Here is a 17,780-nt window from a genome sequence, read left to right as displayed (position 1 = left end):
TATCATGTGCAGCAATGTAGTTTGTAAAGCACAAAAATAGTGAAAGCTCCTCGGAGATCAAGGACTGGTATCAGGCAATAAGGTCTAGTTTCCAATCTGCATAGTTTTGGTTTTATATCAACTATTCCAGAGAAAAACAAATGCCCTATCCAGAACCTCTGCCATGAAAATACATTAGGTGGAAGGGGTTATGTATCAGGACTAGCAATTCATACATCAGTCTCAAACAGACGTGCTCTGGATTACGAGCTGCTCATTTGTTCGATAGACACACTTGAAAGTGATAGTAGGAGGGGGGTGAAAAATTTTATGAGATCTGAGTTACGTAATTTACACCAATCGCAACATTTACACCATAACATGAACGTAGAGCCTCTGATATATTCTCCCTTAATAAACCTTTAGAACATCAGTGTACATTTCACCTCACTTGAAGTAGTTCAATAATTGGAAAAATAGTCCTTGGCTTGTTAAACTAAAATTTGGCACAATGCACTCATATAAAACCTTGTGCAGCATCGGCTAAATCCTTCAAAACACAAAATATGGGTGTGCACCATTCAACAGTTCAAAAGGAGGGTTTGCACTGCTTGAGCGTCTAAAGTCAGTGTATTCAGAACTACCGTGCTTCCAGTCATGGTCACGTAATATTCAGGTATGTTACAAGGCTCTTAGCCCTAAAAACTAAATCCAGGATGCACCTAAAACCATTTTTGTTGTGTTCATGTCTTGCTCCCAGAGGCAATCTGGGGCCATCTAGTGAGTGTCGGACCAGAGGTCCTGGTGTTGCCTTGTTCTTCAGAACTAGTGTGACTTACCAACCTGCTGATAAGCTTTTCCTACTACATAAATAATGTATAAAAATGGCATAAGTATGAAGATACTAGACAAATACACCAAAATATTAATGACTAATGCAAAATTAATATTTGGTAGATGTTTTATGGCTCAAGTTCTAACTGCTATTAGAAAAAAAAAAAAAAGTGTTGAGCTCAAACTGGGGAAGGCAAAGAGTAAGCTTTTCCCCCTCTGAGAACATACTCATCCAAGTAATCAATAAGTAAAGCATTTCTGTCACCTACATGGTTCACTTTTAAACAAGAATGGAGAGATACCAGTACTTCTTGCAGCTAACAATCAAATATAGATTTTGGGGACAATTCTAGAGTGCCAAAGTCAAGAACAGGAGTCAGCCATGGGCCACGATGAATGTGTGACACCAGGGTTATTGGATTTATAAAATTGTAAAAGCAAACAATTAACGAGCCTATGTCTAAACAGACCATTTGGGAACTCTTTCAGAGAAAGGAGTTAAGCGGATTCTCTTTTTCTCCCTAACACCAAAATGTGTAGGGTTTATGCTGCTTATCGAAATTTGGATGTGTAGTGGATGTTTTTCGCAATGTGAAATAAAAGTGGTGGGAGGGTGAGGTCAGAGGGGTACCAAAAACAAGAAAAATCTGTAATCATTCACAAGTGGTAAGCCACTGGGCTTACAACCAGCTTTGGAATTTTTTTTCTACAAAAGCATAATAAGCTTAGCTGAGGCCAAGCAAAGCTGAGGCCTCTAACACTCAGAAAGACGCCATCACAAAGAAATCATAACACCATATAATACAGACTCAAGGACCTGAAGAGAAAGCCTTGCCTCGTATGAGCTCGGCTAGATTTCAACAGTTGACATAGACCCTTGTTTACAAAAAAAAAAAATTCCTAGAGGTTAAACATTACAGAAAAAAATAGAGCTGTGTAAGAATTAACTCCTCTGTAAGGCTGTGTGCACACATTGCAGATTTGTAGCCTTTATGATGCGTTTATCAGTGCAGAGTTATCACAAAACATGGATGGCACGGTGGCTCAGTGTTAGCAGTCCAGTCTTGCAGCGCTGGGGTCCTGGGTTCAGATCCCAGCAAGTAAAACATCTGCAAGGAGTTTGAATCTTCTCTCTGTGTTTCCGTGGGTTTCCACCAGGAGCTCCTGTTTCTTCCCACACGCCAAAGACATACTGATAGGGAATTTAGATTATGAGCCCGAATGGGGACAGTGTTGCGGATGTGTGTAAAGCGCTGCGGAATATGTTGGCGCTATATAAAAATAAAGAAGGGTTTCCTGATGCCAGGAAAGTGAATGAGAATCCTGACGTCTTGTACACAAGTTGCTTATTTTCTCCTTGCAGGGTTAAATCTGCAGCATGTCAATTCTTTCAGCGTATTTTCGACAGACTTCACCTATACTCATGTTTGGGAATAATCTGCAGAAAAACGCAAGTTTTTGCTGCTCTGGTTTTCCTGCCAAGAGATGCAGACATGGTGCAAAACGTTCTGCACCAAATACTTTACGTGTGCATATACCCTATTAAAAAAAAAAATGCCATTTGTCTTTAAGAAAGTTTCATTCAACAGAATCATTTGCAGAACCATGATCGGAAATGTAATGGCCAATACCAATTTAAAGAAGCCCTCCTGTGAACTTTTTTTTTACTTTATTAAACATATAAATGTGCATGTAGTGTACTGTCAGTGTGTTAATATACTCACCTACTGGAGGTGCTGTCCTCTCCAGCATCGTATCTTCTCAGTCATGTACAGTAAGCACATTTTAGACTCCTCGGATCACTGTATGCGTGAGCCGAAGTCTCTTTTACAAGGTAAGCCTATGGAGCCTCTTTCTGCTGCTCTATACTTACATTGTACAAGTCACTTCGGAGTCACGCAGAGCGTAGTGTGACCTGGAGTGTCTGAGGAGCGGTGAGGTCACTGAGAAGAGGAGCAGAATGGTACTGGATCCCACAAGAAGAGGAGCACAACAGTGCTGGATATTAATACACTGACACACTACAAACACAGGTATAAAAAAGTTAACAAGAGGACTTCTTTAAGTGACAAATATATAGAGAAGCATTATTTTTGTACACTTTGTAAATATTCATTTATTTTAAAAGGGAAGGGATTTCTCTCAAACTGCAGTCAAGCATGCACATTGTTGCTCCATTCAAAGATTGAGGGCATGATATGGTCAGTCGAGTACACTACTTTTTATAGAGTGGCTGTGCACATGCTTCACCACCACCACTCCATTCATGCAGTGAGGAGGAGGCGGCGGCCGCGGGTACTCTGGATCCCTATACTAATGATGGTGGATGAACCAATGGAGAGACTTCCAGCAACCAGATATTTATTAAGCATTTTACACTCCAACTTTCGTTAATAGTAGACATGCTAGGGGGTTAAATGTGGATGTTCATCAATAGTTCCAGATTTTACTAACGTGTCAAGGTAAGACAACTTGTCTGAAACCATGGCCATTGCTTTTAGTCACATGACTGTTTCTTAAATTTCCGTATAGTTAGTGACAGAACACGCTCATCCAGCTTTCTAACAAAGACTTCAGGATTTAGATATGTGCCACCTTTCCCGACAATGGTAATGGTGGGGAGAACTCGCAAAGCTCAGACCCAACATATTTACACTGTGTACAGAATTATTAGGCTTATCTTCCCTTCTTTTGAGGTCCACACTGTCAGGCTTTACAGACCCTTCTCCCTGCAAGGACCAGTTGTGTATCGCCCTCCAGGCTCAACCAGTTAGTTCTTGGATCATTTCGCCACCTGGCTTCCACATTTTCTAGCCTGTGACCTCCCCACTCTTGTCATGGGGGGACTCTAACATCCCTATTGACGATCCCCTCTCCCCAGCTGCCACTCATCTTTTATCTCTAACCTCCTCTCTTGGCCTTTCACAACTAACTCTCCTACACATGAAGGTGGGAATATGCTGGACCTGGTCTTCTCCCGTCTCTGCTCAGTGCATGATTTCACTAACTCCCCTCTCCCACTCTCTGACCACAACCTTCTTTCATTCTTGGTCAAGAGCTGTCAACCCACTCAGGACACCCCCACTTACCTCCCATATAGGACTATACACGCCATTAACAACCAGAAATTTCTGAAGAAGTTGCAGTCATCACTGGCCCCAATATCCTCCCTCTCATGTCCTGACTTTGCTGTAAAACATTATAATGAAACCTTACAGAGCACCCTAGATGAAGCTGCACCTGCTACACACAGAGCAACTCGGTGCAGACGGCAGCAGCCCTGGCACACATTGCAAACACGCTTTCTCCAGCTGAACGTCTGTGGAGAAAATCCAATCTAGCGAAAGATTTCATCCATTATAAGTTTATGCTGCCCTTCACCTCTCCAAACAAGCATACTTTAACACCCTCATCACCTCTCTAGCCAACAATTGTAAACGACTGTATGATACTTTCCATTCCCTCTAGGACCAAGAGTTCTGGCCCCAAGCACCAATCTCAGTGCAGATGACCTGGCCAATTATTTTAAAGAAAAAATTGACCATATACGCCAGGAAATTTCCTCACAGCCTCGTAACACCACACATTGTCTGCCCTCCTACACTTCATCTCGCTCACTTTCACTCTTTGATCCAGTCACAGAAGAAGTCGTCACCAGGCTCCTCGCATCTTCTCGCCCTACTAAGTGCAGCAGTGACCCTATTCCCTCACATCTCCTTAAATCTGTCACCACTCACCTAACTAAAATATTCAATCTCTCTCTCTCCTTTGGTGTCTTTCCCTCCTCCTTCAAACATGCCAGCATACACCCATTACTTAAAAAACCATCCCTGGAGCAAAATTGTGCCGCTAATTACAGACCTGTTTCTAATCTCCTATTCATCTCCAAACTCCTGGAACGCCTGGTCCACTCCCGTTTAATCCGCTGTCAGATAACTCTCTCCTTGACCCTCTACAATCCGGTTTCCACTCCTTACATTCTACTGAAACTTCTCTTAATAAAGTATCTAGTGATCTACTAACAGCTAAATCTAATGGTCACTACTCCCTGCTGATCCTCCTGGATCTCTCTGCTGCATTCGATACTGTGGATCACCAGCTCCTCCTCACTATGCTCCGCTCTTTCGGGCTCAAGGACACTGTTCTTTCCTTGTTCTCCTCTTACCTCTCTAACCGCTCATTCACTGTATCCTTTGCAGACTCCTCTTCCCCTTACGGTCGGGGTTCCTCAGGGTTCAGTCCTAGGCCCCCTCCTGTTCTCTCTATACACAGCCCCTATTGGACAATCAGCAGATTTGGTTTCCAGTACCATCTCTATGCTGATGACACCCAACTGCACAGTCATGGCCAAAAGTTTTGAGAATGCTACAAATATTAATTATTACAAAGTCTACTGCTTAAGTTTTTCTAATGGCAATTTGCATATACTCCAGAATGTCAAAAAGAGTGATCAGCTTAACAGCAATTACTTGCAAAGTCAATATTGGCTAAGAAAATGAACTTTAACCTCCAAAACACATTTCAACATCATTGCATTCCTGCCTTAAAAGGAGCAGCTAACATTGTTTTAGTGATTGTTCCATTAACACAGGTGTGGGTGTTGATGAGGACAGGGCAGGCGATCAGTCATGATTAAGTAAGAATGACACCACTGGACACTTTAAAAGGAGGCTGGTGCTTGGTATCATTGTTTCTCTTTAGTTAACCATGGTTATCTCTAAAGAAACACGTGCAGCCATCATTGCTCTGCACAAAAATGGCCTAACAGGGAAGAGTATCACAGCTACAAAGATTGCACCTCAGTCAACAATCTATCGCATCATCAAGAACTTCAAGGAGAAAGCTTCCATTGTTGCCAAAAAGGCTCCAGGGCGCCCAAGAAGGACCAGCAAACGCCAGGATCGTATCTTAAAACTGTTTCAGCTGCGGGATCGGACTACGAGCAGTGCCGAGCTAGCTCAGCAATGGCAGCAGGCTGGTGTGAGTGCTTCTGCACGCACTGTGAGGCGAGACTGCTTGAGCAAGGCCTGGTTTCAAGGAGGGCAGCAAATAAGCCACTTCTCTCCAGAAAAAACATCAGGGACTGACTGATATTCTGCAAAAGGTACAGGGAGTGGACTGCTGAGGACTGGGGTAAAGTCATTTTCTCAGATGAATCCCCTTTTCGATTTTTTGGGACATCTGGAAAACAGCTTATTAGGAGAAGAAGAGGTGAGCGCTACCACCAGTCTTGTCTCATGCCAACTGTTAAGCATCCTGAAACGATTCATGTTGGGGTTGCATCTCAGCCAAGGGAATCGGCTCACTCACAGTCTTGCCTAAAAACACAGCCATGAATAAAGAATGGTACCAGAATGTCCTGAAAGAGCAACTTCTCCCAACTGTCCAAGAGCAGTTTGGCGCCCAACAATGCCTTTTCCAGCATGATGGAGCACCTTGCCATAAAGCAAAGGTGATCACTAAATGGCTCATGGAAGAAAACAGAGATTTCGGGTCCATGGCCTGGAAACTCCCCAGATCTTAATCCCATTGAGAACTTGTGGGCAATCATCAAGAGACGGGTGGACAAACAAAAACCAACAAATTCTGGCAAAATGCAAGCATTGCTTATGCAAGAATGGATAGCTATCACTCAGGATTTGATCCAGAAGTTGATTGAGAGCATGCCAGGGAGAACTGCAGAGGTCCTGAAGAAGAATGGTCAACACTGCAAATATTGACTTGCTGCATTAACTCATTCTAACTGTCAATATAACCTTTTGGTACTCAGAATATGATTGCAATTATATTTCTGTATGTGATGTAAACATCAGACAAACACAATTAAAAACCAGAGGGCAACAGATCATGTGAAAATATAATTTTGGTGTCATTCTCAAAACTTTTGGCCATGACTGTACACATCTTCTCCTGACATCACCCCTGCGCTATTACAAAATGCTACAGATTGTCTGTCCGCTGTCTCCAACATCATATCCTCCCTCTATCTAAGGCTTCTGCCACACTCACGTGAAATTCACGCACGTGCCGAGAGACACGTATTTTCCCTGCGTGTTGCGTGCAGGTAAGTACGTGTCTCTGGTACGTGCGTGACACGTGTGTTCTACGTGTGCTATCCGCGATAGCACACGTAGAATCGGTAATTATTATACTCACCTGGTCCTTCCTGCTGTCCGTGGTGCTGATCCTCGGTCTCCAGCCCTCCCGTCTCCCCGCTGCTGCTGCTGCCAGGCAGTGAAGTGAATATTCAATGAGAATAATGAGCGGCGGTCGGCAGCAAGAGGCAGCAGCGGCAGAGACAGGAGGGCTGGAGAAGGTGAGTTAATGTTTTGTTTTTTTTTCCCTGACATGTGTGTTTACTCCGGCGCGTGTCACACGGGACCGCATCCACACTACACCCGTGTGGTACGGGTGCGGGCCGTTTAACACCCGTGCTGCCGGAGAAAACACTGACATGTCAGCGCTTTGAAAATCGCACACACGTACAAACGCACACGGACACACGTTCCGTGTGGTTTTACGTGTGTGTGCCTGCTACCATAGGGTGGCATTGCTGTACATGTCTCCGTGCCGCCGGTACGTGTAAAAAATGACAAACACGTGCCGGAGGCACGGATGTGTGGCGCTAGCCTAAAACTGAACCTGTCAAAAACTGAACTTCTCCTGTTTCCTCCCTCTCCTAACTTTCCGAAACCCAACATTACCATTTCTGTGCGTGGCTCTACCATTACGCCCCAGTAGCACGCCCGCTGTCTTGGGTTTATATTTGACTCCGATCTCTCCTTCACTCCCCACATTCGTTCACTTGCTCGTTCTTGTCAATTCCACCTCTAAAACATCTCAAGAATTCGACCTTTTCTTACCGTTGACTCTGCAAAAACTCTTACTGTCGCTCTCATTCTCGCCTGGATTATTGTAATTCTTTACTAAATGGTCTCCCTGTTACTAAACTCTCCCCTCTCCAATCCATTCTGAATGCCGCAGCCAGGATCATTTTCCTCTGCAACCGCTTCACTGATACCTCTGCTCTTTGCCAGTCATTGCACTGGTTGCCTATCCGTTACAGAATCCAATATAAACTTATCACTCTCACTCACAAAGCTCTCCACGGTTCCGCACCACCCTACATCTCCTCCCTCATCTCGGTCTATCCCCCCACCTTAAGACTGACATCCTCAACAATTCGAACCTTCCACTCCCGTCTTTAAGATTTCTCACGAGCTGCGCCTATGCTCTGGAACACACTACCAAGAGCAATCTAATTAATTCCCAACATCCACACCTTTAAGCGGGCCCTAAAAAAGCATTTCTTTAGACTAGCCTATCAACTCACTGCCCTGATCTAATCTAGTCCCTTTCTGCCCTTCAAAAAATTTACTTCCAGTTCTTGTCCCCTGTACTTGTATAAATTTCCACAGACGGGTTCATGCAGCTGGATTTGAATACCCTATTAAATCAATGGCTGGACAATATATGGCAAGCTTTTCTCCCCCCATTCACCTTTTGTGTCTCCCCTATTCCCTCATAGCATGTAAGCTTACGAGCAGGGCCCTCACTCCTCCTGGTATCTTAATTTTGTTATTTTGTATTGTCTCTACATGTCCCCTCTTAATTGTAAAGCGCTGCGGAATATGTTGGCGCTATAGAAATAAAACATTATTATTATTAGGCAAGTTGTATTTTAGAGGATTTTTTTTATAATTGATCAACAACTATGTTCTCAATTAACCCAAAAGACTCATATCAAAGCTTAATATTTTTTGAAGTTGGAGTGGTTTTTTTTAGATTTGGTTATCTTAGGAGGATATCTGTTTGTGCAGGTAACTTACTGTGCAGAATTATTAGGCAACCTTATAAAAACCAAATATATTCCCGTCTCACTTATTTATAAATTGTGTGCAGTTCTATTGGTTTACCTGGTGAAAATAAACATTTGACATGCAAAAACAAAACCCAAAAAAATTAGTGACCAATATAGCCACCTTTCTTTCTGATGACACTCAGCAGCCTACCATCCATAGATTCTGTCAGTTACTTGATCTGTTTACGATCAACATTGCGTGCAGCAGCCACCACAGCCTCCCAGACACTGTTCCGAGAGGTGTACTGTTTTTCCCTCCCTATAGATCTTACATTTTATGAGGGACCACAGGTTCTCTATGGGGTTCAGATCAGGTGAACAAGGAGGCCATGTTATTATTTTTTCATCTTTTAGACCTTTACTGGTCAGCCACGCTGTGGAGTAGTTGGATGCATGTGATGGAGCATTGTCCTGCATGAAAATCATGGGGTTGTTTTAACGATACCGACTTCTTCCTGTACCACTGCTTGAAGAAGTTGTCTTCCAGAAACTGGCAGTAGGTCTGTGAGTTGAGCTTCACTCGATCCTCAACCCAAAAAGGTCCCACAAGTTGATCTTTGATGATACTAGCCCATACCAGTACCCCACCTCCACCTTGCTGGCATTTGAGTCGGAGTGGAGCTCCCTGTCCTTTACTGATTCAGCCTCTGGCCCATCAAGAGTCACTCATTTCATCAGTCCATAAAACCTTTGAAAAATGAGTCTTAAGATATTTCTTGGCCCAGTTTTGACGTTATATCTTAGGTTTCTTGTTCAAAGGTGGTCGTTTTTCAGCCTTCCTTACCTTGGCCATGTCCCTGAGTATGGCACACCTTGTGCTTTTTGATACCCCATTAAAGTTGCAGCTCTAAAATATGGCCAACTGGTGGCAAATTGCATCTTGGCAGCTTCACACTTGATTTTCCTCAATTCATGGGCAGTTATTTTGCCCAACACGCTTCTTGCGACCCTGTTGGCTATTTGCCATGAAACGCTTGATTGTTCGGTGATCACACTTCAAAAGTTTGGCAATTTCAAGACTGCTGCATCCCCCTGCAAGACATCTCACAATTTTGGACTTTTCAGAGCTCGTCAAATCTCTCTTTTGACCCATTTTGCCAAAGGAGAGGAAGTTGCCTAATAATTAAGCACACTTTTTATAGGGTGTTGATGTCATTACACCACACCCCTAGTCATTACAGAGATGCCCATCACCTGATTTACTTAATTGGCAGTTGGCTCTCAAGCCTATACAGCTTTGAGGAGAAAAAACATGCATAAAAATCATCATGTGATCAAAACACTCATTTGCCTAATAATTCTGCACACAGTGTATAATCTTTAATTGTTTTTGCATGCACACATTCTGTTATAGTTCTGAGTTAATTCCATTTCATACATCTATATGAAAACGCTGCAGTAAATTGCACTTACTTCTGGTCTCAAAGTAGCTTTCATACAGGCCTGGCATATAGGACCATTACGGGAGAAGTTTAGGGGAAGACGACGTGTCTTGTTCTGGCAGGTTTGTTCTTCACATAAAAGCCATCCCTAGAGAAAAAGAAAATAAATATTTTTTTTCACTCTGATCATATTATCCAACTCATAAAAAGTGCAAATCCACCTGCACATTATTTTTACACTATAACACAGGGGTGTACAACTTTTTTGGGTCCAATGGCTATATTGCCATACTGAACAAATCCCAAGGGACAAAAAAAAAATTAAAAAATTAAGTAATACTTACATTAATACATCACCAGAACCACCGTCAGTACATTAATACAACACTAGAAGCACATTTCAATTGATTGAGGAGGATTTGGATAGTTCCTGCTCAGTTTCTGCTCCCAAAAAATAATTCTGAAGCTCACCAAATCATCCTCAAGAAAATACTCAAACGTTAAGAGATTTAAGATTACATTTCAACAACCATGAAGCACGTTATGGATTGGTAAATGTGTAGAAAATAAGAACCACAGTCTGTACATGAATACGGCACCAGAACCACCATCAGTACACACATGTAGTGCCGAAACCACCATCAGAACTCAAATGCAGTGCCAGAACCACATCAGTTAGAGAACCTACAATGATTAGTTTAAGAAAAATTCCACACTTTTTTTTTTATTAAGTAGCATTTCTATATATAATTGCCTTATTCTGTCTGTCTGTCTTGCTCCAAAATGACGTCATTACAGTGACAATTGTCGCCACACCGAGCGCGCTAAAGAGCCTGCGACCAACGGCTCAGCTAACTGAACAGCCCGAACTACGGGTCGACAGGACAACACCCGACACTTTTCCCCGCACCCACACGGAGCCCCAACTCCCTGGTGAGTGCTGCATCCCCGGGAGCCCACACCGGCAACCCAGCCAACACATACCCACCGCTCGCCTCCACCCACGTTACCCCACTCGGCTCCACCCCCCCGCCCTCCGCATGTATACGCTGAACACACACATACGAATAGTCACCTGTCCCCAGCCATGCAGTTCGAAGCACTGACGTCCTCAGCGCCATAGCCCAACTCGTCTTCATCCCCCGCTCTCCACCACCCGCACACATTACCCCGCTAGGCTCCGCCCCCCCTGCACTATGCCCTCCGGATGTATACACTGAACACACATACACACACACCTGGATAGTCACCTGTACCCAGCCATGGAGTCGCCGGCACTGACGTCCCCAGCGCCATGGCCCCGCTCGGCTCAACCCCCCCCAGCACTCCGCACCCCGCACACATTACCCCGCAGGATGGGGGCACATGTCAGGATGGTGGCTGCACCACGATAGGGGCACATACCAGCATTGGGCCACATCACAGCATCAGCATATTTTTACTTAACTTTACATTGTTCATGGCCTTCTTTCATTACAAGCCATGGACATCATTAAACAAGACTCATCTATTAAAACTGTTCCTTCGGTTTTTTGTCATTTTAAAACCAACAATTATAAGAATACTAAATTAAACCTAACCCATCCAGTCCATTCATTACCTTATTATTCAATCTGCTAACCTACATACACATTCTAGACTACCCGATACGTTAGAATCGGGCCACCTTCTAGTATAATATAAACAGATAAGGCAACAAATCAGTCTTGATGGAAATAGTACACAGGGCGGTGAGAGTTACATAGCAAAAAAAAAAAAAAACAACCCCAACAAAATTACACACAGTGAAAGTTACCACAAAAATCCATCATGAAATGGAAAGTTAAGAAACAGTGCTCATACAAAAGGCAGAGCTGCCAACAAAAGTCACCCATAGTCACCCAAATATCAGTCATGCACAAGGACACGATGGGTTGACTGAGAGACGCGATTAGATTTGAATATTGGAAGCAGGGAGTGGTGACTTACTGACAGGTACGCGAGTTGTAGCAAAACCTTTGGCGGGCAGCATGCGGTCCACAGGCCATATGTTATGCAGACTTACTATAACATTTTAGCTCTATGTTATGGTATTTTAAAGTGCTCCTTCTCCTTACTTATTTAGCTCAGATGATGTAGTGGTATAGTAGTGGGTGCTTTGTAATAATTCTTCCCTTGATGCACTGGAAATTAGATCCATGCAGCACCTTCCTGGTGAGTGTCTAATCGGGCGGAGCTTATTAACATAAGTCTAACAAAGACCCCCTTTACATGTCCATGCAAAAAAACCTAAAGTTTTGCATGGTTCGTGGTGTAGGTACTCTGTACGTGTGTGTTTCATATGCTGTTCGTATGCTATCCGTGTAATATTCGGATAGCACACGGACAGCACAAACTTGTATACTTACCAATCTACGGCGCTGCTGTCACACTTGCTTCTTTCTCTGCAGTCAGTGCTGTGAATATCAGGAGCATAATGAGTGGGCCCAGAAGCAAGTGTGAAAGAAGCTTTGGAGACCAGTAAGTATAAAAATACATTTATATTTCTCAGTGACGTGTTTACTCCAGTATGTGTCATACTGATGCCACAAGGATTATATCCGTGTGCGGTCCGTGTGACATCTGTGCTGCCGGCAGAAAAATGGAGATGTCGCCATGTGGGGGCGCGAGCCCATTGATTTTAATGGGTTAAGGTGTGTCTGTGTCTCCGATATGTGTGAAAATGGAGGCCTAAAGAAAGTTGCAGCCAGAGGAGAAAGCAGCAACCAGAACTCTGAAGAACTAGGTATGTCTCAAATTACCTTTAGACAGTGTTGGTGAGATCGATTCGTAGGATCCAGTTCATTGGCAATCTCACTAGTCTCTGGACAATGGATGGAAGGGATCCTATAGAACTGCCTTTTGCCTGACAATATCTGTCAATCTTCTTTTGATGAGCTGGCCTGGCATAAAGTTACAGTGCATCACAACACAACAAAAGTGTCAAGCCATGCCAGCTAATCAAAAGAAGAGCCGCAGATATTGGGCCTTTTTTCAAGCTATGTAAATATCAACATTGTCTGTTATAAATTATTTAGTGACAAAATATATAATTGGTGGAGGAAGGTTGAACTAGATGGACCTAGGTCTTTTTTTAACCTATATAACTATGTAAGATAGGCGGCAGTTTCTCATGGCTCCTGGCCAGCAACCACAGACTGGTGTAGGCTATGAACCGGATACTGGGAATGCATTCATACCAACTCTAGTAGACACTATAGCTGAGCTGTATTAGGGACAGGATTACCCCAATGGAAAACTACAAAAAAGCAGCAACAAAATAAGATCTAAAGGAAATTAAATAGATTACTATTTCCGGTTTGCAATGGCTTACAAATGATTTTGGAGCTCCTGATTGGATACTTACTTTAGAGGAAAACTTCTCAAAAGTACACTAGAGAAATGGCTTAGTGGTTCTGAGAGCTGTATGGCCACATCCAAGTGCTAAATGAGAAGTTAACTAAAATGAGGAATATCTTATAGATGTTTTAATATATAAGAGTAATTTAACAACAGGGTGTTACAAGCACATTGTCAATGTGGATTGTTACTAAATATTTTGACAATATGGGCACTGAATGGATAGTTTCAGAAAGTGTACAGGAAAGCACTTTTGAATTATACCAATTAACACAGACAGGAAGAACAATGGTCCATCATACCAAGAATACCTGGGGATCTTCGTCAGATTCCTCAGTTTCACCAGCATTACCTTGACAGCATTTCAGGATGCTCATGTAATGACACCGGAAGCTTAAAAGGTTTGTCTCATGTTCTTTCTTTAGAGCTTACTGTTGCCCTGCCTCCTGGATTCTAGTTTACCAGGGGCGATGTGGTCTTACACAGTTTGACATTTTGGACCAGTTGCACTGCTGGTCAAAACTGAGGGCTATCCCTGGTCCTTGTCTAGGTATCTGGCCACTCAGACTGGCTGGTAGACTAGGCATTTATCTGTACACCTTAGAATTGAAACTGTCTGTTCTTGAGAACTGGAAGGATTTTTAATACCGTAGGAGGTAAATTGCAAAGTTTGTTATTCTCACAAGCATTTTGCAAATTTAATCCATTAATGAAGATTAGTGATGAGAGAGCGTGCTCCGCACCACTCGTTACTCGATCTAGCACCTTGGAGCTTGGCTGAGTATTGCGGGTGCTCAGATGTTCTTTTTGTGAAACAATGACCACAACGCACAGGCTCGCTTCACTGCATGATGTGAGCAGGCACTCCAGGGAGAGCCACTTGCAATTTGTGAATAGTTCTCATTGAGGTTAAAGCAATGTTTTCGGATGTAGTGTGTCGGATGGAAAAAAACCCGCCCCCCCCATCCACCAGAAATGCACTCTTTATGGCTGTCTGTTGGCAGAGAGCTGACCTGCCCAATGATTGACTTGCATTATACTCGTTACTCGAGTTGAGCACTTTCACAGTGTCTGGCTTGCTCGACTCGAGGACCGAGCATTTAGTGTTTGCCCATCCCTACTGAAGATGTCCAACAACTTATGCACCCAATTTGCTGTTGAGAACTCTGTTTCTGGTTGTTCTAGCATCTGGGCAAAGCAAGACAGGTGAAGTATCAGGCTGGAGAGTCAAATTTGAAGTATTTACTGGTGGAAACAGCATCATAAAGGAAGCACGGATTACCTGTGAATTTAATTTCAAGGTAAGTAACTGACTTAGAGGCATTTCCATCTCCGATATTTATGGCACACCCTTTGGACATCTCAGATAGATGCGGGTTCCAGCACGGTTACACACAAATAGTCAGAATGGGGGTCCACCAACCCCTGTTATGCCTCCAAGCAGCTGTAGTAAACTGAATGGTGGCCACTCTTGTGCTGCTCTCCCCAATTACTTCTATAGGAAGTCTCAAAACAGCTGTGCATGTGTGAAAGGTGTATCCTTCATATATGTCTACTATGGGAATAACTCTCGGCAAAGCAAAGTGATCTTAAGTCAGCTCCACTGGAGCATTGGATAATGTCACATTAATAACTTAGATTTATGAAATCCAGTCATCAATTTATTCATATCCAGGAGGAATAACAATGGCACAACAATGAGTTCTAAGCAAAGAGGCTGAAGCATTGTTATTTTATGAGGAATGCAAGTATTTACTAAAACACACATGTCAGGAGAGCTGACAGGTATTCTTTAAAGGGGTCTGTGATTGTGACAGATTCATTTTAAGATATATTGACATACACTACAGAAAATCAGTACGAGAAAAACGAGAGCTTAGATGATCTTAAACTCCTATTAATCGAGCAATAAGTATAGGCCATGCATATGAAGGATGAAAATCTTCTATTGGTCAAATATTTATTGATAAGATACCATTCGGGATCCCACCAAAACAACCTCTCACTTCTGGCATTTGGTTCCGGAGCATTAGTGATTCAAAAGAACAGGATATAAAAAGGATGCAGACCTTTGGCCAGCTATTTCCAATATGGTTACATAAATTATGTATTTGGAAAATTCAAGCATTCAAAATGCGTCAAATTGTAAGTCCCAACTGTGTAACATTTTTAATGGCTTACATTTTATTGCTTTCGAAAAAAAATTTAAAGTATAAGCTGCTTACAAGACATTTAGGACTTAAAATAGAATTTATAAGCTGTCAGAAGCTAAACATCATATTTTTCTGCAAACCAAAATTGTGAATTTCAAAGACTTAATCCATGTGCCCTTGTATGATTCTTTTAGTTTTCACTCCCTCAATAAAGAACAATTGAAAAATTCAAATGTTTCTTGCTATCTAGAGACTGTACACTGGTGCAAAAATGTCCCTACTTTGCATAAGAGCGGGCATGGAATTTTATGCAGCATTAGTGGTATATTTAACTATTAGGGACGGAAGACCGTGCATTTTACCATATTAAATATAAATGCTACAAATACAAATCATACAAGAATATTAGCTCCAAACCACATACATCAATCATATCATATCTTTCAATATTCAGTGACACTTCTACAAATACCCACCTCTTTCATAAATAATCAATCAACCCAATCAGAATTTCCTATTACCAATATTTAGTTCCTTTATATCTCAAGTACGGTATATAAGACTAGCTCTTATAGATAAGACCACCCTTGCCTATGAGCCATGAAGTCACTTTGTCTCCCTAGTAGTTTTTCCTTCTCATTATCTTGTTAAAGGGAACCTGTCACCAGATTTGGAGACTATGCTGCGGCCACCACCATTGAGTTTTTAAATACAGCATTCCAGAATAATCTGTATAGGAGCCCAGGCCATTGCTTAGATGGGTGTCGCTGCCCGCTGGTCCGGTGCCTCCTCTCTGCAGCGATCGCCATCCTCCTCCGTTTCAGGCCCGTGTGCATGACACGTCTACGTCATGCACACTCGCTGGTATTGAGGTACTGCGCAGGCGCATTTTGATCTGTCCTGCTTAGGGCAGATCAAAGTATTGTACTGCGCATGTGTAGGCGGTCTGTAACCTTTCCTTGAGGCTGCGTATTACAGTACTTTGATTTGGCCTCAGCAGGACAAACCAAAGTGCGCCTGCACAGGACTGCAATATCAGCCTGGGTGGATGATGTATACAAGTCATCCACACTGGGCTGGGTAGAAGGAAGACTGAGATTGCAGCAGAGAGAAGAGGCGCTGGACCGGAGAGAAGAGGCGCTGGACCGGAGAGAAGAGGCGCTGGACCGGAGAGAAGAGGCGCTGGACCGGAGAGAAGAGGCGCTGGACCGGAGAGAAGAGGCGCTGGACCGGAGAGCAGCGACACCCATCGGACCGGAGAGAAGAGGCGCTGGACCGGAGAGCAGCGACACCCATCGGACCGGAGAGAAGAGGCACTGGACCGGAGAGCAGCGACACCCATCGGACCGGAGAGAGGAGGTGCTGGATCAGAGAGCAGCAACACCCATCGGACCGGACCGCCCCATGGTATTATAAAAGTATTTTTTTTATGTTATACAGAGCGGCCTGGGCGCTTATATACAGTATTCTGGAATGCTGTATATAAGGGCTCAGTGGTGGTAGCCGCAGCTTATAGTCAACAAATCTGGTGACAGGTTCCCTTTAAGCTTTGTGCAGCACAATTTTTATGCTACCAGACTTTATCTTAAAGAGAATCTGTCAACACGTTTTTGCCACCTAATCTGAGAGCAGCATAACATAGGAGCAGAGATCCTGATTCCAGCGATGTGTCACTTCCTGGGCTGCTTACTGTAGTTTGATAGCCTACTGCTGATTAAACAGTGATTTTATCATTAGAGGACTATTTTGCCTGCTGCCGGATAGTCCAACCTATTCATGAGCTCCGTGTAACTGCTAGATCTGCAGCAGAGAAAACACTGATTTTATCAAAATAACAGCAAACAGCTCAGTAACTGACATCACTGGAATCAGGGTGTCTGTCTCCACATTATGCTGCTCTCAGATTAAGTAGTAAAAACTTAGTGAGAGATTCCCTTTAAATAGTATTACCAATGGAAAGAACTACGGTCCTCATGATTTGTCTCACAGACATGATGCTCTCATGGAGACCATTGACTATAATGATAGACAGTCACGATGTGCTGTCGTACATTATTCACCGTATATGCCTAGTTGAGGCGGTGCAGCAGTATGTAGCCTACTGCAGAAAATAATACATAAAATACAGAAGGGTGGGAAAAAAAAAAAGTGTGACAGCAACAAAATATATATGGCACAGGAATGTTAAAGGAG

The 17,780-nt window shown here is 43.1% G+C and overlaps 1 protein-coding gene across 3 annotated transcripts in view; it reads right to left on the bottom strand.

Annotated features, from left to right (window-relative positions):
• The window catches only part of POLA1 (DNA polymerase alpha 1, catalytic subunit), a 513,667-nt gene that overhangs the window by 91,326 nt on the left and 404,561 nt on the right, over window positions 1-17,780 (bottom strand). For all 3 annotated transcript variants that reach the window (XM_075335453.1, XM_075335456.1, XM_075335455.1), the window contains exon 34: window positions 10,088-10,204. In XM_075335453.1, the coding sequence (XP_075191568.1) occupies window positions 10,088-10,204 (117 nt within the window). The remainder of the gene's footprint in view (window positions 1-10,087; window positions 10,205-17,780) is intronic.

This window comes from Anomaloglossus baeobatrachus, chromosome 2, assembly GCF_048569485.1.
Source record: "Anomaloglossus baeobatrachus isolate aAnoBae1 chromosome 2, aAnoBae1.hap1, whole genome shotgun sequence".
NCBI lineage: Eukaryota > Metazoa > Chordata > Amphibia > Anura > Aromobatidae > Anomaloglossus > Anomaloglossus baeobatrachus.
Note: the sequence above shows the minus strand (reverse complement) of the source record. Positions and strands in the feature narration are given on the sequence as shown.